The following is a 24,851-nucleotide window of genomic DNA, read 5'->3' on the forward strand; positions in this document are numbered from 1 at the left end:
GTACTAACCTCAACTTCTTACAAATTCTATAATAGGTAGAAATGAGGCCAAGAATGAGGCCAAGCAAGGCTAAAAATGTATGTCACAGACACATCAGCAGGTGTATAACAGTCCCAGCTTCCTTGACCTTAACAGATGTATTGGTTTCAAGACTAGGAAGCCAGCACAATATATCCAGTAGCTATGGGGCCATGCAAAAACTTAGAGAGCTTCATAAAGCTTTCCGTATAGACTAGGGGTTCAGCCCACATTTCTGAGGGTCAGCAGGCTTGCCTTAAAGCTCCAAATAAGTTCTCCATGGCTGGAAAACCTTTTCTGGGTCTTTAAGGTTGAAAATGGGTCAGGGTCATTAAAAATTAGAGTTTCTAATAGAAGCTATGTTATACGAAAAAAATCCCTCCACAAAATATTGAGTACAAGTAACATTTCTTGAGTAACTTCTGTACATCAGGAACTCTACAAAACCTCCACTCCTGTAGGAGTTTTTCATATTTTATATGAAAATTCTCATACTTACATAAAAACAGAGTAAAAGAAGCCCCCATGTACCCTTTGCTCAGTTTCAACTACCATCAACTTTTTGGTATTTATTTTACCTATCTTCCTATCCTTTTTTGTTGGAGTATTTTAACGCAATTTCCAGACCTCGTATATTTTTACCCTTAAATATTTCAAGTATGCATCTAAATTTATATACATGTATGTGTGTGTGTGTTTGTGTGTGTTTCTTCCATAAGCACAATGTCACCTATAAGGTATTTTAAACTCCATTTACTAATGGAAGCTCTATAAGGCTAATAACTTGCCTAAAGGTCACAGGGCAAATAAATGAGCTGGTCAGGGCCCGTTTTAAGTTATAAATTGTAGTGTTCTTTCCACTACTACATGCTGCTTTCCATTGCTCTAATACTAGGCCAGTGTATAAATATCTGTCCCAAAGAAAAAACATGATTAGAAGTAGACTAAAACTGGGACAGTCCATCTCTTCCACATTAATTTTTCTGATGGTTACAAGTAAAAACAGGGACATGAAGAATCTCCATAATTACACAGGTTAAACTGTATCTATATGTTGTGTGTTTTAAAATTTTTATATGAAGTCCTTACGATATCAAATCATATTTTGCAACTAATTTTCACTAAAATTTCATGAGGTATATTTTATGGAAATATTCAGTTTCCTAGACACACAAACTATTTATAATTAAAGTTTTTTTTTTTTTTCTGGTTTGAAAAATGTATATGAACATGGTTTTCCTGCAAAACCCCTACCATGAAAAGTCAGTCAAATGACAAACGAGTTGGTTGATCTCTGCATTTCCAGTGAAAGCACACGTGTGTGATGATGCACAGCTTTGGTCATCTTTTATCAGATCAGCAGATCTCTGAGAAGAGTTTGGTTACCCCACTGCAAGAGACAGGGGTGCCACACGGTGCACTATCCTAGAAGGTCAACTTTACTGAGTGGTAGTAATTTTGTATTTAAAAACTGTATGTAATTCTGCAGAATATAAAAATTGCAGGATTTTTAAAGATAAAACACAAAACTTCCTAGGAAGTTCCCATAATAGGCTGTTTTGGGGCTGTGATCCAAACTTTGTTTTTTTTTCCAGCTCTTAAAGATCTCTTAGAGGAAAAGTTAGAGAATATAATGACAAATGAGACAGGGCAATGACAATTAGATAGGAGGAGGAAGGGGCAACTCTGGACTGGACATGAGGAGTAAGAGAAAGAAGAGACCAAATACTCCCAAGAGGTTTCTAGCTGGGGCAGTTGGGAGGTACAGAATCATTACCTTTCAATGAACTAGAAGAAACTGAAATCATAGGCTGGGAGAGGGGGAGTGCGAGGCTTTAGGGCTGGAGAATGAAAGCAATTGAATAGATAACAGTCAATTAAAAATATTAGTTGAGCAGCACTGGGGACCTGGATAAGGTTGGATAATAGGGATTTGTGGTAGAATCTATCTGCTGGCAGAATTTATAGGAATTTATTGCAGAATCCATAAGGTCACTATGAGTCAGATTCGACTTGATGGCAAGGGGTTTGGTTTTGGTTTTTCTATCTGCTGTTACATGACTTGAGACAGGAATACTCAAGAACATAGAGAAGAAAAATAGCTAGTTTGTTTTTCTCAAGGTCAGAAACAGTGGAAAGTTAAGAAGATAAGAAGGACAGCCACGACATAGTATAACTTTTTAAGAGACTGAGATTTTAGAAATTCTGGGTGATACGGGGTACCTAAATTGGAGTGTCACTACCTCTTTAAAGAAAAAACCCTGAAACCTCAAGCCCTGTTCTGAAAACTGTTATGACGCTTCACTGGGATTTAACAATCTAATAGTTAAAGCGCCATTAAAAGATTTATTAAATTTTCGCTTTAACGGACCCCAGGGGTGTCCTTCAATTTCACTCAACATCTGCAGTTTCTTTGAGCTGTTTTTTCTGGCACTCCCAAAATGCTGATATATACAAGATGTATAAATCAAAGTGATATTTTAATTCACTAAGTGCCTGAAGGGAAGGTGCACTAAGAAAATATATTCAATAAAAAGTTGATTTTTAATGGTGTTTGTTACCACAGCTGTACAAACCATTGTGTGCACTAAAGACAAATAACCCCAAACAACAACAACAACAGTAAAAATCAATCTCTAATACACATGAAGAAACTAAGAAAATATATCTCACCTCTAGTTTCTCATTCAAACTGCCCAGTTCAAATGGGATTTCTTCTTTGGGGTTCGGTAATTCTTTTCGTCGAACTTTGTTTTGTTTCATCTGGTGTAACCTTAGCTTTTCAAAACTATTTGTCAGTTTGGAAAACTGTAAAAAATAGACAGTGTTAACATTTTAGTCTTACCAGTTATTTCTAACTTGACTTCACTATAGCTCTTTTTTTGTATACCTCTTTGAAAATTTAAGTCATGATTAGAAAATGCACTAAAGCTTAAATGTTCCAATTAGTGAAGATAGAACCAGTTATTAAAACTAAATTATTGGAGCTGAGCACGATTCAGCTTTCATGTAAATTTGGGACTTCATTAACTGCACAGTCAAACAGTGACCCACTTGATAAATGTTCTGTTCAGTTTTGTTTTAACCATATGTAGCAAAGCTCACACTTAAAAAAAAAAAAAACACTTTTTTTCCTTGCTTTTATTTAGTGCCATCTTGTGTTGACAATGTCAATTTCGGTAACTTGATCTATAAAATACCCTGCTTATACTTTAATATGGAGCCCTGGTGGTGCGGCAGTTAAGAGTCTGGCTGCTAACAAAAAGGTCAGCAATTGGAACCCACCAGCTGCACCTTGGAAACTAATGGAGCAGTTCTACCCTGTCCTATAGGGTCGCTATGAATTGGAATCAACTCGATGGGAATGGGAATGGGTTATACATTAATCAAGAAAAACAAAAACTTAATTTAAAAGATATAAATGATGTAAATAATATGTAGATACAAGTTTAAATAAAAAATTAGTTAATCCTTTTCTTACCAATAATTCTTTTTATCAGTTATATTCTGTATTTTTTCCCATTTCTTGGATTAAATAATGGATTAAATGAAGCATAATATATCAACATCTGTTAGGAAATTTCTATATAACTCTTTCCAATTTTTTTTTAACTTTTTATTTTGAAGTAGTTATAGACTCAGAGGAAGTTGCAAAGATATTACAGAGAGGTTCTGTGTCCCCTTCATCCTGTTTCCCCAATATGTACATCTTATGTAACTGTGGTACGATATCAAAACCAGGAAACTGACATAAATACAGTATGTGTGTATAGTTCTATGCCATTTTATCACCTATGTAGATTCATAAAGAAGCCCTGGCGGTGCCATGGTTAAGTGTTTGGCTGCTAACTAAAAGGTCGGTGGTTTGAATCCACCAGCCCCTCCACAGGAGAAAAGAACTGGCAATCTGCTCCTGTGAAGACGGCAGCCTAGGAAGCCCTTTGGGGCAGTTCTGTTCTGTCCTGTAGGGTTGCTGGTTCGGAATCCTACTACAACGTAGATTTGTGTGACCACAGCCGTGACCAAGCTACCGAGAGGTTGGCAGCTCAAACCCCCTAGCCACTCTGTGGGACAAATATGTGGCAGTCTGCTTCCTTAAAGATTTACAACCTTAGAAACCCTATGGGCAGTTCTACTCTGTCCTATAGGGCTGCTTTCAGTTGGAACTGATTCAGTGGCAGTCGGTATTTTGAGTGTATCTCTTTGCACAGATTCTTTTTAGTGGTTGCTCTGTTTTGATTTCCCTTTCATTCCTGAGGGCATTTTCTCTGAGTATAGAATTGTGGGTTGACAGTTCTGTTCTTTCAGAACTTGAAAAATGTTGGGCCACTATCTCTGGCATCCGTGGATTCCTGTGAGAAATTTGCTGACATCTGAATTGTTTTTCGTCTATACATAAAGCGTCATCTTCTCTTGCCGCTTTCAAGATTTTAAATTTTCTTTAGCTTCAGATCTTTGACTATGATTTGTCTTGGTGTGCATTTCTTTGAGTGTATCCTGACTGGGTTTGCTCAGATTCTTGAATCTGTAGATTCATGTCTTTTGTAAATTTTGGAACTTTTCAGCCATTATTTCTTAGCATGCTTTTTTTATACCCACCCTCAGTCTTTTTTTCATTCTGGGACTCTGATGACACAAATTTTAGATGTTTTGTTATAGACCCACATGTCCCTGAGGTTCTGGTCATTTTTTTTTTTTTCTTTTTTCATTTTACTTTACCTCCTTTGTTCAGATTGGCAAATTTCTGTTGGTCTATCTTCCAGCTCACTGATTCTTTCCTCAGGTCTCTCCATTAGGCTACTGAGTTCATTTATTGAGTTTCTTAGTTTGGTCATTGAATTTTTCTGTTTTAAAATTTCCAACGGATTTTTCTTTATATCTTTTATTTCTTTGCTGAGACTTTCTAATTTTTCATTTGTTTAAAGCATATTTTAATTACCCATTGAAAAATATTTTTGATGGCTGCTTTAACATTCTCATCAGATAAATCTGACATCTGTATCATCTTGGTGTTCATATCTGTTGATTGTCTTTTCTCATCCTAGGGATCTTCCTGGTTCTTGGTATGATGCATGCTTTTCTAGCGAAGCCTGGACATTTTGGATATTGGGTTTTGAGATTCCGGATCTCATTTAAATCTTGTATTTTAGCAGTCCTAGATAGGGTCGCTATGAGTCGGAATTGACTCAACGGCAGTGGGTTTGGTTTGGTTTGGATTTATCCTGACAATACTCCAGCAGGAGGAGTGGAGGTGCCACCTCATTACTGACAAGTGGTAGTGGTAGTCCATGTTCTCAACTTGGCCTCTGTGACACCTAGGGGGAGGGGCTCCTCATTACTCCTGGGTAGAAATTGAGGGTCCCCACTAGTCCTTTGCTGATACCACTTTGGTTGGGAGAGGAGGGATGCCTCATACTCCTTCCCACATGGCCTCTAGCAGCACCATGTAATATGATGGCCTCATTACTATTGGGAGTGGTGAATATCCTGACTCTCCCCTAGGCCAGTGGGAATGGGGAGGGGTGCATCATTAATACAAGGTAAAGGTGGAACTCCAAGCTCCCCACATAATCTCCAGTGATACTATGGGTGGAAGAGGGCCTTGTTAATGCCCCCAGGGGATGAAAGTCTCAGCTCCCTAACAGGCCTTCTCTGACACTGCCCCAGTGGGTTGTGGCGGTCTGGAGGGCGGGGTTTGGGCCTAATGAGGGTAGAAATCTAGGTTTTCCACCATACAAAGTCAAATACATAGAATTTTTCTTTTTATTTTTCTCTTCCTCCCTCCTTCACTAACTCCTTTCTTGCCTTCCTTTTATCCAGTGAAGAAAAAATAAAGAAGCAAAGACAGAAAGAAAGGTGGCAGAAAACCACAATATAAGCAGGTGGCAGTTCTCTAAACAAATACGTAGTATTTTTAAATTATATTCCATGGAATACCTGTTACAGGGTATTAGTAGGTTTCAGTTTAAAAAACAAAATGGGGTCTATGGTCAAATATGTTTGTAAAATGATTACATGTGTTTCTTAAATGCAGGATTTCTCAAAGCCTATAATATGCTAATGTGCACTGTCAATCTCCAAAAGTGAAGAAAAAGTAAACAGAATTTCTCAAGCTCTCAGTATTAGTGTTCCACAGAAAAATTGTTGTGAAATTTCCATAAAAATATTTTTGGTTAGCATTAAAAACCATCTAGCAGCCAAGTAATAAAAACAGTCAGATTTGCAAAGCATCAAATGGCAAGGATTCATACATTAAATGACTACTCAACATCTGTAAACTAGGTCCAAAACTTTATAAAAACAGAAGTAAAAGAAAAAGAAAGAAAATTGAGATTTGGTAAGCAATTATTGAACTAATGAAATATAAATCAGATGTTATCTACTTGTATCTAGATTTCTTTATTTTTACAAGCTTAGTCCGGATGTGATCTCTTTGTTTATACTGAAAAACTACAATGATTAAATATTTAGCTAGTATTTTAGTAAAGAGCTTTATCTTTATTGAAAAAATAAGGTTGTTGACTTAAGCATTAAATGCTTGGAGTTTCAGTTAGGAAAAACCATTTAAAGTTTCATAATCCAAGCTGGCTGCCATCTAGTGTTGGTTACCTGAATTGCAGGCAAAATGTCCGGATAAACTTAAGAGCTATTCTTGTAACAACACCATACTTGGGCATTACATGTTTCAGATTCCTAACTAAGTGGCTGAATCCCCTCCCTAAAAAGGTATTTAAGGAAGGGTATTAACTACATTAGGCTTCTTTAACTAGATTACCATTTATGGAATCCTTACACTCCAAAAAAGTTGGTTATAAAATAAAAATTCATAACTGGATTAGTTTCTTAGAGTTGTTGTAATTTTGAGGGGAACAAAAACAACACGAATTTATTCTCTCAGAGTTCTGGAAGCCAGAAGTCTGAAACTGAAGTGTTAACAGTGTTGGTTCCTTCTGGAGGCTCTGAGTAGAAATCTGTTCCGTGCCTGTCTCCTAGCTTCTAGTGGTTGCCAGATATCCTTGGGGCTTCTTGGCTTATAAACACATCACTCCAATCTTTGTGTCCATTTTCAAAATGGCCTTCTTCTTCTGTGTATGTCTTCACATGGCATTCTTATAAGGACACCAGTTATTGGATTTAGGGTTCACAGTAATTCAGTAGGACCTCATCTTAATTCATTACATTTGCAAAGACCTTATTTCCAAATAAGGTCACATTCTGAGGTTCCAGATAGACATTAAATTTGGGGGGATGGCATTAATTAGCTGAAATAGACTGGTACTGGCTATTTTGAATTGGACAATCATATTGTCTGCTATGCCAGGAATGACAAATTGATCGGGAACTGCATCACATTCATTGTCAAAAAGAACATTTCAAGATCTATCCTGAAGTACAACACTGTCAGTGATAGGATAATATCATACAACTAGAAGGAAGACCAGTTTTAATATGACTATTATTCAAATTTATGTACCAATCACTAATGCCAAAGATGAAGAAATTAAAGATATTTACCAACTTCTGCCATCTGAAATTGATCAAATATGCAATCAAGATGCATCGATAATTACTGGTGATTGGAAAGTGAAAGCTGGAAACAAAGAAGGATCAGTAGTTGGAAGATATGACTTTGGTGATAGAAACAACGCTAGCGATCATATGATAGGATTTTGCAAGACCAACAACTTATTCACTGGAAATACCTTTTTTCAATAACATAGATGGTGGCTATACACATGGACCTCACTGGGTGGACTACACAGAAATCAAATCAAGTATACCTGTGGAAAGAGACCATGGTGAAGCTCAATATCATCAATCAGAACAAGGCCAAGGGCCAACTGCAGAACAGACCATTAATTACTCATACTCAAGTTCGAGTTGAAGGTGAAGAAAATTAAAATAAGTCCAAGAGAGCCAAAGTACAATCCTGAGTATATCCCACCTGAATTTAGAGACCATTTAAAGAAAAGCTTTGATGCATTGAGTATTAATAACTAAGGACCAGGAGAGTTGTGGGATGACATCAAGGACATTATGGATGAAGAAAGCAAAAGGTCATTAAAAAGACAGTAAAGAAGGAAAAGACCAAAATGGATGTGAGAAGAGACTCTGAAACTTCTCTTGAATGTACACTAGCTAAAGCAAACAGAAAAAATGATGAAGTAAAAGAGTTGAACAGAAGGTTTCAAAGGGCGGCTCAAAAAGACAAAGTATTATAATGAAATGTACAAAGACCTGGAGTTAGAAAACCAAAGGGGAGGAACATGCTCGACATTTCTCAAGCTGAAAGAACTGAAGAAAAAATTCAAGCCTCGAGATGCAATAGCGAAGGATTCTGTGGACAAAATATTGAACGATGCAGCATGCATCAACAGAAGATGGAAGGAATACACAGAGTCACAATACCAAAAGGAACTGGTTGATGTTCAACCATTTCAGGAGGTAGTATACGATCAAGAACCGATGGTACTGAAGGAAGAAGCCCAAGCTGCACTGAAAGCATTGGCAAAAAACAAGACTCCAGGAATTGACAGAGTACCAACTGAGATATTTCAACAAACGGATACAATGCTGGAAATGTTCACTCATCTATGCCAAGAAATCTGGAAGACAGCTACCTGGCCAATTGACTGGAAGAGATCCATATATGTGCCCATTCCAAAGAAAGGTGATCCAACTGAATGGAAAAACTATTGAACAAACTCATTAACATCACACACAAGAAAATTTTGCTGAAAATAATTCAAAAACAGTTGTATATCGACAGGGAACTGCCAAAATTCAAGCCAGACTCAGATGAGGATGTGAAATGAGGTATATCATTACTGATGTCAGATGGATATTGGCTGAAAGTAGAGAATACCAGAAAGATGAGAACAACGGGATACTGTGTGGTTTAAAAACAGGAAAGGTGTGCATCAGGGTCGTATCCTTTCACCACACTTATTCAGTATAGATGCCAAGCAAATAACCCAAGAAGCTGGACTATATGAAGAGGAATATGGCATAGGGATTGGAGAAAGACTCATTAGCAACCTGCATTATGCAGATGACACAACCTTGCTTGCTGAAATTGAAGGGGACTTGAGGCACTTACTGATGAAGACCAAACACTACAGCCTTCAGTATAGATTACACCCCAGCATAAAGAAAACAAAAATCCTTAGATTTCATTTCATTTGGATCCGCCATCAATGCCCATGGAAGCAACAGTCAAGAAATCAAACAATGTACTGCATTGGGCAAATCCACTGCAAATGACCTCTTTAAAGGGTTAAAAAGAAAAGATGTCATCTCGAAGACTAAAGTGCACCTGACACAAGCCCTGTGCCTCATATGCATGGGAAAGCTGGAACTGATGCCTCTGAATTATGGTGTTGGTGATGGATATTGAATATACCATGGACTGCCAGGAGAACGAACAAATCTGTTTCGGAAGAAGTGCAGCCAGAATGCTCCTTAGAAACGATGATGGTGAGACTTTGTCTCATGTACTTTGGACATGTTATCAGGAGGGACCAGTCCCTGGAGAAGGACATCATTCTTGGTAAAGTAAGAGGGTCAGCAAAAAAGAAGACCACCAATGAGATGGAGTGACACGGTGGCAGCAACAATGGGCTCAAACATAGCAACGATTGTGAAGATGGCGCAGGACTGGGCGGTGTTTTGTTCTGTTGTATATAGGGTCACCATGAGTCGGAACCAACTCAACAGCACTTAACAACAACAACAATACTAAACCTTGCATAATAATAAACCATATTTCCCATTGATTCATTTACCAAGTTAAGCAAAATTATAACATCTACTGAGTCTGAGATGCTTAGATAATTACTGCTCCATGTGCAGTGGTAATTGCAGCCCAGCGCGGAGGTAGAGGGATAAATAAGAAAGAAATTAGTATCCCTCTCATCACATATTCAGAAACACCTTATCATTTATGAAATAGTTCTAGAAGTGTCAAGTTAATAAAAGATAGTTTTATTTTTTCAGTTCACTATTTCATAATAGCAAACTTTGATATTTTAAATTGCCACAGACTAAAGGACATCCTTATTAGGGAGTGATGATCCCAAAAGGTAATTTTGTTTTTTGTATTTTGTTCACATAATTGTTGTTGCTGTTGTTAGGTGCTGTCGAGTCAGTTCTGACTTACAGAGACCCTATGCACAACAGAACAAAACATTGCCCGGTCCTGAGCCATCCTTACAATCATTCTTATGCTTGAGCTCATTGTTGCAGCCACTGTGTCAATCCACTCGTTGAGGGTCTTCCTCTTTTCCACTGACCCTGTACTCTGCCAAGCATGATGTCCTTCTCCAGGGACTGATCCTTCCTGACAACATGTCCAAAGTATGTAAGATGCAGTCTTGCCATCTTTGCTTCTAAGGAGCATTCTGGGTGTACTTCTTCCAAGACAGATTTGTTCGTTCTTTTGGCAGTCCATGGTATATTCAATATTCTTTGCCAACACCACAATTCAAAGGCGTCGATTCTTCTTCAGTCTTCCTTATTCACTGTTCAGCTTTCATATGCGTATGATGCGATTGAAAATACCATGGCTTGGGTCAGGCACACCTTAGTCTTCAAGGTGACATCTTTGCCCTTCAACACTTTAAAGAGGTCCTTTGCAGCAGATTTACCCAATGCAATGCGCCTTTTGATTTCTTGACTGCTGCTTCCATGGCTGTTGGTTGTGGATCCAAGTAAAATGAAATCCTTGACAACTTCAATCTTTTCTGCGTTTATCATGATGTTGCTCACTGGTCCAGTTGTGAGGTTTTTTGTTTTCTTTATGTTGAGGTGCAATCCATACTGAAGGCTGTGGTCTTTGATCTTCATTAGTAAGTGCTTCAAGTCTTCTTCACTTTCAGCAAGCAAGGTTGTGTCATCTGCATAACACAGGTTGTTAATGAGTCTTCCTCCAATCCTGATGCCCTGTCCTTCTTTAAAAAGTCCAGCTTCTTGGATTATTTGCTCAGCATACAGATGAAATAGGTATGGTGAAAGAATACAAGCCTGACGCACACCTTTCCTGACTTTAAACCAATCAGTATCCCCTTGTTCTGTCTGAACAACTGCCTCTTGATCTATGTAAAGGTTCCTCATGAGCACAATTAAGTGTTCTGGAATTCCTGTTCTTCACAATGCTATCCATAATTTGTTATGATCCACACAGTCAAATGCCTTTGCATAGTCAATAAAACACAGGTAAACATCCTTCTGGTATTCTCTGCTTTCAGCCAGGATCCATCTGACATCAGCTATGATATCCCTGGTTCCACGTCCTCTTCTGAAACCGGCCTGAATTTCTGGCAGTTCCCTGTTGATATACTGCTGCAGCCATTTTTGAATGATCTTCAGCAAAATTATTATCATTTAATTAACCACAGGTCTCCTGAGAGCATAGAGTTAGTAATCTAGCGCTGTGCTACCAGTTAAAGGGATACAAAATTGGCAATCCAGTAAAAGAGACAAAAATCATTACATCTAAAACAATGAAGGAAAAGATCAAACCCGTCATCTGTAACTAAAATAACAAAAACTTTTGCTTGCATTAAAAACAATCATTTAAATAAAATTAACATCATTTACAGGTCAATGGCACACATCGAAATTTGTGATATTAAATTGTAAGAAGTTTCCTTACTTGAGCTTTTAGTGTCTGAAGTTGTCCTTCATAATTCTGAGTCATTGCTAGGTTACATTTTTCCAGACTGTCCAGCTTCTGGCGAAGTAACCCCACCTGCATTAAGAATGAAGTTTGATTTTGCTGCTTCTAAATTTTGCCTGACAAAATCAGAAAATGTACAAAAGAGGAGTGCAATTCAAATAAAACTGCTGTACCAAACCAGAATAAATATTTGTATTGCAGTTCCTGAAATAAGCTATTAATAATTAAGTGCACAAAAACTGAACATTGCCTGCACTATTCCACTGGGTACACACTGGGACAGCACAGTATGGGCGCTGAACCAAAGATCCTTACCATCGTTACATTTAAATTAAGGATTAGAATTTGCTTTGTATTGTCTTTTTGGGAGGTGTATCTGACATCATTACTCTACTGACATATTTCAGGTGTTTTTCAAGGCCCTACTGCCTTCGATGGGAAGGATACCTGGTGGGACAACAATTAAGTGCTCAGCTGCTAACAAATGTTGGCGGTTCGAACCCACCCAGTGGTTCTGTGTGTGGGACAAAGATCTGGAGGTCTGCTTCTGTAAAGATTACACCCTAGGAAACCCTATGGGGTAGTTCTCCTCTGTCCCATGGGGTCACTATGAGTTGAAATCTACTTGACGGCACCTAACAATAACAACCTTCAATGAGAGCTCTGCTTTGGTGGTGCTACGGAATACTTGTTACATTTTTCTAATTACTAACATATGAAAGAATGTCTAAGGATTTGGCTTGTAGCATTTGTCTGCTTAAAAAGCAGGTGAGGCACCTGTTTGCACATCTGTGTCATTTCAGGTATAGAGGTGAAAGAACAGATCCTTGCATATGTCAGGTCTGATGACACAGCTCCACCGTGAGGAGAAAATAGATGCCAAGTACTTGATTCCTGTGGACCCTAAGTTCCACTGAGAAACAGTAACAATAGGCACATGGTTGATGAGCGAGTTATTGTTTTAGTATATGATTAGTAAACATTTATGACTAGCACAAAAGAAAAATTCACAAACACAAAAATCCACATTATTTAAAGCAGATGGTCTTCCTGAACTTCTTCACAGCCCTGAGAATATGCATACATTCTCCTGTGATCTCCAGCTTGGCAGTGAGCAGCCTAGAAAGGGCTCAGAGAGCCAAATTAAAAGTGGGTGGTCTGGGGTTACACACACACCTTTATCAAACTCTTTTTTCCTTTGTCCTATAATCAATTTCTGGCATTTTACTTCCTTCAGGAAATATTTTCCGAGCAGAAGACACAAACGTTCCTGAGTGCCACCTTGTCCGAAGACACAGCTTTGATGACTACTTCTTTGATTCTATAGCAGCAGAAGCACTTACATCTTTGCTTGCAAACAGTATTTATTTCACACCTACATTAAACGTGTGTTTACTTTTCTAGATGGAATTGACTCTATATGTCTGTCAGCATCAGCAAATTTCTGTGGGTTTAGGCTCTGGCTGTCGATTCTTTGATGGAACACATTTAGCACACTATTTGCTGACAGACATTTCAAAAAATAAATGCTGCTGCTGATGTCTGATAAAAAGTATGTATGATGAAAAACACATTCTGATAGAACAAATACTATTTATAAAAGTCTGAGGAATTAGTGATTTGTTAACACATGTATTCAGTACGTACCTCTTGACCTTTCTGATCCAAACAAGTTTGTGCATTTGCCAACTCTTGATCCCGAAGGTCTAATCGAGTCTCTAAAGCCCGCATCTTCCTTTCCCAGTCCAATTTTTTGTTGCTCACCATGATGTCAATTTGTTCCATCAATTCCTGAAGCTCAGCCTCACAAGGAGAAGCTCTGGAATTGTAGAAAAATAAAATACATTAAAAAGGAGTGAAATGTGAGGGCAAGAAAAATTATTCCCTTGATTGAATAGCTTGATCATTATTACCTCAAATTGGTCAATCAGTTGAATAGGAAGAAGTCTGAAGGCGACAGGTTAATTTTTAAAAATTAAAACTAAAAGCTAATTTCAGTGCCAACAGTGTATATACATTTAGTTTTTCAAAATAATATTTTTTACAGTTGGCTAGTTCTAGGGAAAATAATTATGAAAAATGGTAGGACAGTTTAAGGGCCGATGATACTCTTAAGTATAAATATACATGCACCCACATCTATCCTAACTGGAGGACATTTGACTGCAGGCTAATTGGCATTGCCATCATGGCCTAGCAGGGATAGAAGGGCAAGCCTGGGTGAGGTAAGACCAGACCCGAGGGTGCTAAGTGGGTTATAGCGCTGCTCCTCAAGCAGGGGAACGTGGCATGATCTGTCTGGTGTCAGTTTCGGAGGAATTTGATCAGGCAGGTGGGGGCACAGTATGAGTGTTTAAGCAGTGGAGATACTACCAGATAAGTAACAATATCTTAGATTCAGGAGGGAGGGATCAGTCCCTGGAGAAGGACATCATGTTCGGGAAAGTAGAGGGTCAGTGAAAAAAGAGGAAGACCCTCAATGAGATGGACTGATACAGTGGCTGCAACAATGGGCTTAAGCATAACAACGATTGTGAGGATGGTGCAGGACTGGGCAGTGTTTCGTCCTATTGTACATAGGGCCACTATGAGTTGGAACTGACTCCATGGCACGGAACAACAACAATAAGGAGGATCTATGGAGTCTCTGGGTGGCGCAAATGGTTAACGCACTCAGAGGCACCTTGGAAAAAAGGCCTGATGATTTACTTCCAAAAGATCCCCCCAAAAAAAATCCACTGCCTTCGAGTCGATTCCGACTCATAGCGACCCTATCAGCCACTGAAAATCCTATAGAGCAGAGTTCTACTCTGACATGTGTACAGTCACCACAAGTTGAAAATGACTCAACAGAAGCTAGTTTGTAGTTTTTGTTGTTGTTGTTGGGAAGGTCAACTGTGTTTGAATCAAGACCCTTGGTAACAGCTAGAATTACTACCTACGTCAAGGTTCTCCTTCAAAGGAGCCGAACTATTCTTTCCCTAGGGACCTGGCATTAAGTCCAGTCACTCAGATGGGATAAAGAGGTGGATACTGAAATTTACCACTTCAGCACACAGATGTCCAGATTAGAAAAGCAAGTTATTTTAGCATTCACTCAACAGTAGTGATGGGGCTTCTAATATATTTTTGTGGCTAAGAGATGGCAGGAGGGAGAGACAGGTGCAAAATGACATCATTTCCTCCATATAGTTCTACCAAATCAGAATTCTAGTGCTAATTAAGGATCATTTAGCGTTTTGAAAAAAACTAAAGCCTAGACAAGTCCAAGGTCATATAGCTAATTAGTAGAAGAGCCAAACTAGAGCCAGAACTAGATCCTAGGCAGCTGCTTCCCATCTTATGCTCCTTCCTGCATACACACAACAAAAGACATGGTATTCTGAATAAGAACTCGCTTGGAAAATAAAGTATAAATTATCTCCATTGCAATAGGACCCAAAAAATCCTGAATTCCCAGAATCACTTTCTAAGATACCCAGAGCCAACCTGAATAAAGAACGTCCCTTTGATTCTTTTATTCAACGTAGACTTGCCAGTTTTGATTAAAGAGGTTTTAAGTATAAAGTACCATTCTGAAGCTTTCTCCCAGCATTCCTAGAATAAGGTCCAGAGTCTCTCAATTTTTACTTAAAAACTAAAGCAAATTTGAGGAAAGGAAGTACTAATTTCTCTATAAACAACCTAATTGAATTTTAATTGGAGCTATGATATGGCGGGGGCGGGGGGGGGGGGGACTATGACCTGGTGTTTTCTCACCATTTTCTCTTTTTCATAACAACATGTACCACCCTTTACTGTAAATACTGTTTGTCTATTTTTTCTGCTAAAATGTAAGCTGTGAAAGAACAAGGACTATATCAGTCTTGTTCATCACCATCTTACCAGAGCCTGGCACAATGCTCCAGCACATAGTAGATGCTTGATAAATCTTTGAAGAATGAATACCTTATTTTTATTCCTATCTCTTCAGCATGCAGGGATGCACCATACTAATGGAATTAAAATGTAGACCACAAGTAGAATGTGGGCATACTGTAAGCTACTCAATCAATATTGTAAAATAAATGAATGGTTTATTTCCTGTTGTGACTATGTTATGCAAAAGTTAGAATCTTAGACTCTTGGAGTGGAAATAATCTTAGAAGCCATCTAATCCAACCACCCATCCAAATGTTTCTTAAGAGAATCATTTGCCATACCCTATTGATCAGATTCAGTAGTTCTAGGACAAAGCCCAAGATTCTTCATCAATAATATTAAGTATCAAGTGATTCTGATACATGCTAAAGTTTATGAGCTGTTTTGCAGTATCACTGTCAAGAGGTCATGCAGCCTAGGTCTGAATTCTTCTAGTAGCAGGTAACCACTGTCTGAGATAGCAATGAGTTGAGAAAGCTCTTCTTACATTGAATTGAAAGGCTTTTCCTTGTTCAAGCCACTGGTCCTAATTTGATCCCTTGAGACCATGCAGAACAAATGCCTATCCAACACGGGAGACCTTCAAGTACCTGAATACAATTACCAATCTGCTGAATACCGTTGTCAATGTACCTCCTGACTCTTTCCTGAATCTTCTTTTTTCAGTGTTCAATATGAGGTGCTGAATATACAAATGGACAACAACTAGACCATATATCACAACAGAACTCTGACTCACAACCTCTAAGCAACCAGCCTGGGAAGCCAAATCACAACCCCTGCAGAACAGTCAGAACTTGGTCAATGACTACCAGCTTCCTGTTTTTTGCCCCTGCTTCCAACTCAGGACAAACCAGAAAAAGGCCAAATATGCTCCCCAAACAAACCATGTAAGATACCCTGCTTCTGCTTAGCCTGCCTTCAGCAGGCTAAGTCAAAGTATACCTAAAGCCTTCTATTTCTTTTATTCTAAAGCTTTCCCACTCCCCCTGCCTGCCTTTGAGTCTGCCAGATGTAAGTGGTGGTGGCTGACATCCTTTCTATAGAAGGCTCTGAATAAATAGCCTTCCTTTGTTCTCACTTATTTATTTCCACAAACATCTTTATTTCCTTCAGTGCTTCTAGAGATTATTCCCCCCGTCCCCACCACTCTATACTCAATACCTACCACACTGCCTGGAAAATACTGGATGCTTAATATGTATCTGTTGAGTGAATGAAGAAATGAATGACAATGGTAAGATCTGCAGGTCCTTCATAATTCTGGTGGCTCTCCTCTGAGCAAGTTTCTGTTTGTCAATTCCCTCCTTGAAATGTACCATTCACAACTTTAACATTATACAACAGGGACGGCCTAATCAGCTCAGAGGGGGACTCTCATATCTTTTGAGTGGGGGTGGGTAAAGATAGTGAAAACCTTTTCTTTTTCATGGATGTCACTTCTTCACTATCTTGTATGTATTCAATTTTTTTTTTTTTTTTTTGCAGGGCATCCAAGTGCAAGGTTTTATATTTATCCTTATTAAATATTTCATAGTTTCAGCCTTTCAATTTGGGTCATCATCACTAGTTCTTGCAGCAAACATTCATTCAGCAACTGACTCCACTGTGTGAGGTATGAGGAAATAGACACACAAGACCAATCTCCTGCACAGGCAGAGACTTGCAAGGCGGACAGGCACAAGAAGAGACTGCTAAATAAATGCAGGCTATTTGGGGGAAAGAGGGCTAGGGAATACAGACTTGGAGAAGTGGGCTATCATGGGAGCTTTCCTAAAGGAGATAACATCTTATATTTTGGGGCCCTGTTTCTGTCAGAATATATTCACTTTATCTCTCAATTTTGTCTCTTCTATGAACTTGATAAGCACTAACTGTTATATATATATATAAAACAAAATATTATATATATATTGTTTTCATCCAAGTCATTGTTAAGATGCCATAAAGTACAGAGTGGAGGACAGAGCCTTATGGCATTCCAGTACCAAGCTCTTCATGGTCAGAGTAGAGCTCTTCATTGGTTATTTGTTATTATAATCAGATACTAATTCACTTAATCTTGCATTTTTCTTTCTTTCCCATGAAAATATGAAAAGCCCTGTGAAATAGCATGCCAAAACCCAAATACAACTCTTAACTATTATGTTTCCCTGATGCATCAGTACAGAACCCTGGGAAATGAGGCTGGTCTAGTATGGAATGGTCAGGGGCATCTACCCTGAGCCCCAGGGGCCACTGATTTTTCTTCTGGTTGCTCACAAACCACTAAGAATCTCTCCCAGATTCTTCTTTTTTTTTTTTTTAATTTTGATTGTGCTTTAAGTCAAAGTTTACAAATAAAGTCAGTCTCTCATACAAAAATTTATATATACCTTGCTATATACTCCTAGTTGCTCTCCCCCTAATGAGATGGCACTCTATTTTCACATCCATTCAGCCAGCTTCTGACCCCCTCTGCCCTCTCATCTCCCATTCAGACAGAAGCTGCCCACATAGTCTCATGTGTCTACTTGATCAAAAAAGCTCACTCCTCACTAGTATCATTTTCTATCCCATAGTCCAGTCCAATCCCTGCCTGAAGAGTTGGCTCTGGGAATGGTTCCTGTCTTGGGCTACCAGAAGGCCTGGGGATCATGACCTCCATGGCCCTTCTAGTCTCAGTCAGACCATTAAGTCTGGTCCTTTTATGAGAATTTGAGGTCTGCATTCCACTGCTCTCCTGCTCCTTCAGGGGTTCTCTGTTGTGTTGCCTGTCAGGGCAGTCATTGGTTGTAGCCAGGGCACCATCTAGTTCTTCTGGTCTCAGGCTGATGTAGTCTCTGGTTTATGCGGCCCTTTCTGTCTCTTGGGCTCACAATAACCTTGTGTCTTTGGTGTGTTCTTCATTCTCCTTTGCTCCAGGTGGGTTGAGACTCATTGATGCATCTTCGATGGCCACTTGCTAGTGTTTAAGACCCCAGGCGCCACTCTCTAAAGTGGGATGCAGAATGTTTTCTTAATAAATTTAATTATGCCAATTGATGTCCCGGGAAACCATGGTCCCCAAACCCCTGCCCCTACTACAGTGGCCTTTGAAGCATTCAGTTTATTCAGGAAACTTCTTTGCTTTTGGTTTAGTTCAGTTGTGCTGACCTCTCCTGTATTGTGTGTTGTCTTTCCCTTCACCTAAAATAGTTCTTATCTACTATTTAATTAGTGAAAAGCCCTTTCCTTCCCTCCCTCCCTGCTCTTGTAACCAGCAGAGAATATTTTCTTCTCTGTTTAAACTGTGTCTCCAGTTCTTATAATAGTGGTCTCATACAATATTTGTCCTTTTGCAAATGACAAATTTCACTCAGCATAATGCCTTCCAGATTCCTCCATCTTATGAAATGTTCCACGGATTCATCGTTGTCCTTTATCAATGTGTAGTATTCCATTGTGTGAATATATCATAATTTATCCATTCATCTGTCGATGGGCACTTTGGTTGCTTCCATCTTTTTGCTATTATAAACAGTGCTGCAGTGAACGTGGGTGTGCATATACCTGTTTGTGTAAAGGCTCTTATTTCTCTAGGATATATTCCAAGGAGTGGGATTGCTGGATCCTATGGTAGTTCTATTTCTAGTTTTTTAAGGAAGTGCCAAATCGATTTCCAAAGTGGTTGTACCATTTTACATTCTCACTAGCAGTGTGTAAGAGTTCCAGTCTCTCCACAACCTCTCCAACATTTATTATTTTGTGTTTTTTGGATTTATGCTAGCCTTGTTGGAGTGAGATGGAATCTCATTGTAGTTTTGATTTGCATTTCTCTAATGGCTAATGGTCTTAAACATTTCCTCATGTATCTGTTAGATACCTGAATGTCTTCTTTGCCCATTTTTTAATTGGGTTATTTATCTTTTTTGTAGTTGAGTTTTTGCAGTATCATGTAGATTTTAGAGATCAGACGCTGCTCAGAAATGTCATAACTAAAAATTTTTTCCCAGTCTATAGGTAATCTTTTTACTCTTTTGGTGAAGTCTCTGGATGAGCATAGATTTTTAGGAGCTCCCAGTTATCTAGTTTCTCTTCTGCACTGTTAGTAATGTTTTGTATAATGTTTATGCCATGTATAAGGGCTCCCAGTGTTGTCCATATTTTTTTCTTCGACGATCTTTATCGCTTTACATTTTATATTTAGGCCTTTGATCCATTTTGAGTTAGTGTTTGTGCATGGTGTTAGGTATGGGTCTTGTTTCATTTTTTTTGCAGGTGGATATCCAGTTATGCCAGCCCCATTTGTTAAACAGACTGTCTTTTCCCCAATTAACTCACTTTGGGCATTTGTCAAATATCAGCTGCTCTTATGCGGATAGATTTATGTCTGGATTCTCAATTCTGTTCCATTGGTCTATGTGTCTGTTGTGCCAGTACCAGGCTGTTTTGACTACTGTGGTGGTATAGTAGTTTCTAAAATCAGGTAGAGTGAGCCCTCCCACTTTGTTCTTCTTTTTCAGTAATGTTTTACTTATCTGGGGTCTCTTTCCCTTCCATATGAAGTTGGTCATTTGTTTCTCCATCTCATTAAAAAATGTTGTAGGAACTTGGATCGGAATTGCATTGTATCTATAAATGCCTTTTGGTAGAATAGACATTTTTACAAGGTTCAGTCTTCCTATCCATGAGCAAGGTATGTTTTCCCATTTATGTAGGTCTCTTTTGGTTTCCTGCAGTAGTGTTTTGTAGTTTTCTTTGCATAGGTCTTTTACATCTCTGGTAAGATTCATTCCTAAGTATTTTATCTTCATGGGGGCTATTGTAAATGGTATTGCTTTGGTGATTTCCTCTTCAATGTTCTTTTTGTTCGTGTAGAGGAATCCAACAGATTTTTGTATGTTTATCTTGTATCCTGATACTCTGCTGAACTCTTCTATTAGTTTCAGTAGTTTTCTTGAGGATTCCTTAGGGTTTTCTGTGTATAAGATCATGTCATCTGCAAATAGAGATACTTTTACTTCTTCCTTACCAATCTGGTTGTCCTTTATTTCTTTATCTAGCCTAATTGCTCTGGCTAGGACCTCCAACACAATGTTGAATAAGAGTGGTGATAAAGGGCATCCTTGTCTGGTTCCTGATCTCAGGGTGAATGTTTTCAGACTCTCTCCATTTAGGATGATGTTGCCTGTTGGCTTTGTATAAACGCCTTTTATTATGTTGAGGAATTTTCCTTCTATTCCTATTTTGCTGATTTTATCACAAATTGGTGTTGGACTTTGTCAAATGCGTTTTATGCATCAATTGATAAGATCATGTGGTTCTTGTCTTTTATTTATATGATGGATTACATTGTTTTTCTAATGTTGAACCATCCCTGCATACCTGTTATGAATCCCACTTGGTCATGGCAAATTATTTTTTTGATATGTTGTTGAATTCTATTGGCTAGAATTTTGTTGAGGATTTTTGCATCTAAGTTCATGAGGAATATAGGTCTGTAATCTTCTTTTTTGTGGTATCTTTATCTGGTTTTGATATCAGAGATATGCTGGCTTCATAGAATGAGTTTGGGAGTATTCCGTTCTTTTCCATGCTCTGAAATACCTTTAGTAGTAGTGATGTTAACTCTTCTCTGAAAGTTTGGTAGAACTCTGCAGTGAAGCTGTCCAGACCAGGGCTTTTTTTTTGTTGGGAGTTTTTAAACTACCTTTTCAATCTCTTCTTTTGTTATGGGTCTATTTAGTTGTTCTACCTCTGTTTGTGTTAGTTTAGGTAGGTAGTGTGTTTCTGGAAATTCATCCATTTCTTCTAGGTTTTCAAATTTGTTAGAGTACAATTTTTCATAGTAGTCTGATATGATTCTTTTAATTTCAGTTGGGTCTGCTGTGGTATCACCCATCTCATTTTTTATTCAGGTTATTTGCTTCCTCTTGTTTTTCTTTTGTCAGTTTGGCCAATAGTTTATCAATTTTGTAAATTTTTCAAAGAAACAGCTCTTGGTCTTGTTAACTCTTTCAATTGTTTTTCTTTTTCATTGAATTCTGCTCTAATTTTTGTTATTTGCTTTCTTCTGGTGCTTGAGGATTTCTTTTGTTGCTCTCTATTTGTTCAAGTTGTACGGATAATTCTTTGATTTTGGCCCTTCTTTTCGGATGTGTGCATTTATTGATATAAATTGACCTCTGAGCGTTGCTTTTGCTGTGTCCCAAAGATTCTGATAGGAACTGTTTTCATTCTCATTGGATTAATTCCATCCTTAATGTCTTCTATAACCCAGTCATTTTTTAGCAGGGTATTGTTTAGTTTCCAAGTGTTTGATTTCTTTTGCCTGCTTTTTCTGTTATTGATTTCTACTTTTATGGCCTTATGGTCAGAGAAGATGCTTTGTAATATTTTGATGCTTTGGATTCTTCCAAGGCTTGCTTTATGACCTAAAATGTAGTCTATTCGAGAGAATGTTCCATGTGTGTTGGAAAAGAAAGTATACTTGGCTGCTATTGGGTGCAGTGTTCTGTATATATCTATGAGGTCAAGTTGGTTGATTGTGGCATTTAGATCTTCTGTGTCTTTATTGAGTGGTGTGTTGAAGTCTCCTACTATAATTGTGGAGCTGTCTATCTCACTTTTTAATGCTGTTAGAGTTTGTTTTATGCATCTTTTAGCCCTGTCACTGGGCGCATAAATATTTAATATGGTTATATCCTCCTGATATATTGTCCGTTTAATAATTATATAGTGCCCTTCCTTATCCTTTGTGGTGGATTTAAAGTCTATTTTGTCAGAAATTAATATTGGCACTCCTGCTCTTTTTTGATTGTTGTTTGCTTGATGTATTTTTTCCTGTCCTTTGAGTTTTTGTTTGTGTCTCTAAGTCTAAGGTGTGTCTCTTGTAGGCAGCATATACACGGTTTGTGTTTTTTATCCATTCTGCCACTCTGTCTCTTTATTGGTGCATTTAGTCCATTTAAATTCAGCGTAATTATGGATAGATACGAGTTTAATGCTGTCATTTTGATGTCTTTTTTTGTGTGTTATTGACAGTTTCCCACTTAATTTTTTGTGCTGAGTAGTTTGTATACTGTCTTTCCCTCTTATTTGTTGTTGATTTTGTTTCTGCTGCATCTGTGTTTTTCTTGTATTTTATTTTGATGAGTAGGATAGTTTGTCTCTTTTGTGGTTACCTTAATATTTACCCCTGTTTTTCTAAGTTTAAACCTAACTTTTATTGCTTTATCTCGCCTTGTCTTCCTCCGCATGTGAAAGATCTATGACTACATTTCTTAGTCTATTTTTATTGTTTTAATCTTTTACATAATGACATCTGTTTCCCTGTTTTGAGTGTTTTTTTATCTTGATTTATTTTTGTGATTTCCCTACCTGGGTTGATATCTGATTACTCTGTCCAGTGTTCTAGTCTTGGGTTGATATGTGATATCATTGATTTTCTAACCAGAGAACTCCCTTTAGTATTTCTTGTAGTTTTGGGTTGGTTTTTACCAATTCCCTAAACTTCTGTTAATCTGGAAATGTCCTAACCTCACCTTCATATTTGAGACAGTTTTGCTGGATATATGGTTCTTGGCTGGCAATTTTTTTCCTTCAATGCTTTATGTAAGTCATCCCATTGCCTTCTTGCCTGCATGGTTTCTGCCGAGTAGTCCGAGCTTATTCTTATTGACTCTCCTTTGTAGGTGATTCTTCATTTACCCCTAATTGCTCTTAAAGTTCTCTCTTTATCTTTGGTTTTGGCAAGTTTGATTATAACATGTCTTGGTGACTTTCTTTTAATATCTACCTTATGTGGAGTTCAATGAGCATCTTGGATAGATATCTTCTCATCTTTCACGATATCAGGGAAGTTTTCTGCCAACAAATCATCAAAAATTCTCTCTGTATTTTCTTTATCCCTCCTTGTTCTCGTACTCCAATCACTCATAGGTTATTTCTCTTGATAGATTTTCACATGATTCTTAGGGTTTTTTCTTTTTTTTTTTAGTGCTTTTATCTGACTTTTCTTCAAATATATTGATGCCAAGTGCTTTCTTTATCTTCAGTCTCACCAATTCTGCCTTCCACTTGCTCAGTTCTGCTCCTCTGACTTTCTATTGAGTTGTCTAATTCTGTAATTTTATTGTTAATCTTCTGAATTTCTGGCTGTGTCTCTATGGATTCTTGCAGGTTATTAAATTTTTCATTATGTTTTTGAATAACCTTTTAAATTTCTTCAACTGCTTTATATATGTGTTCTATGGCTTGTTCTGCATATTGCCTGATCTCTTTCCTGATGTCTGGAAGAGTTCTGTATACTAATCTTTTGTATTCTGCATCCAGTAATTCCAGGAAAGCACCTTCATCCTGAAGATCCCTTGATTCTTTGTTTTGAGAGGTTGCTGAAGTGATCATGGTCTGCCTCTTTATGTGATTTGATATTGACTGCTGTCTCTGAGCCATCTATAAGTTACTGTATTAGTTCATTTTATGTTTGCTCACTGTATCCTAGCTTCTTGCTTTGTTTTCTTTTGATCTCCCCAGATAGGTTGCTTGAGTGAGTTAGCTTGATTATTTTCACCTTTGAAGCTCTAATATCCTGTCATCATGTGGCTAGAGCTATTATCAGGTATATCAGCCTAGAGTCTATTCATTTTTGTTATATGGATTCAGCTCAGGTTTCCAGGTAGTTGGTTATCAAGTGTATGGTAGAGGTTCTGTCCTACAGTCTTAGAGGGGCAGGGTGATTGATGTATGTACCTGTATCTGGTTGCAGCAGGGGGTCATGCTCTGAACAAGGCAGGGGGCTGACAGCTGTCCCCTAAGTGTCCATGAGGAAAGTGCATCTCTGTTCCCTAAAGCACACAGGTGGGTGGGTTCTGCAGATGGACCATGGGCACCCAATACTTTTGGCTGTAAGGACTGGGAGGTACCAGTTATCCTTGGACCACTGTTGCGAGTGGCTGGGTGACCTGAATGGAGCCACCAGTCCTTAGGCCCCTGATGTGGGTAGGTGAGGACCCTGTTTAATAGGCAAAGCGGTGACAACATCAAACACCCACCTGTCAGCCACACAGCTGAAACAATTGCAGTTTGCCAACACAGGCCTATTTTCCTGAAATCGGTCCACACAGGTCCATGCAGTAGGGAAAGGTATTCAGCGTCCATGGGCCATTTATGCCTGGACAAGAGTCACTTCTGTCCTGAGCTTCCCAGGTCAGTGGAGCTGGCAGATTATCTTTTCCCCCAATTGTGAATTTATTACTTCTCCAAGGCCAGGAGA

At 38.3% G+C, this 24,851-nt stretch overlaps 1 protein-coding gene across 10 annotated transcripts in view; it reads right to left on the bottom strand.

Moving 5' to 3' along the window:
* Window positions 1-24,851, bottom strand: part of DEUP1 (deuterosome assembly protein 1) — a 108,281-nt gene that overhangs the window by 57,273 nt on the left and 26,157 nt on the right. For all 10 annotated transcript variants that reach the window (XM_049889523.1, XM_049889520.1, XM_049889526.1 and 7 more), the window contains 3 exons: window positions 13,343-13,514; window positions 11,672-11,767; window positions 2,692-2,826 (listed from right to left, as the gene is read on the bottom strand). In XM_049889523.1, coding sequence (XP_049745480.1) covers window positions 2,692-2,826; window positions 11,672-11,767; window positions 13,343-13,514 — 403 coding nt within the window. The remainder of the gene's footprint in view (window positions 1-2,691; window positions 2,827-11,671; window positions 11,768-13,342; window positions 13,515-24,851) is intronic.

This window comes from Elephas maximus, chromosome 7 (genome assembly GCF_024166365.1).
Source record: "Elephas maximus indicus isolate mEleMax1 chromosome 7, mEleMax1 primary haplotype, whole genome shotgun sequence".
Lineage (NCBI taxonomy): Eukaryota > Metazoa > Chordata > Mammalia > Proboscidea > Elephantidae > Elephas > Elephas maximus.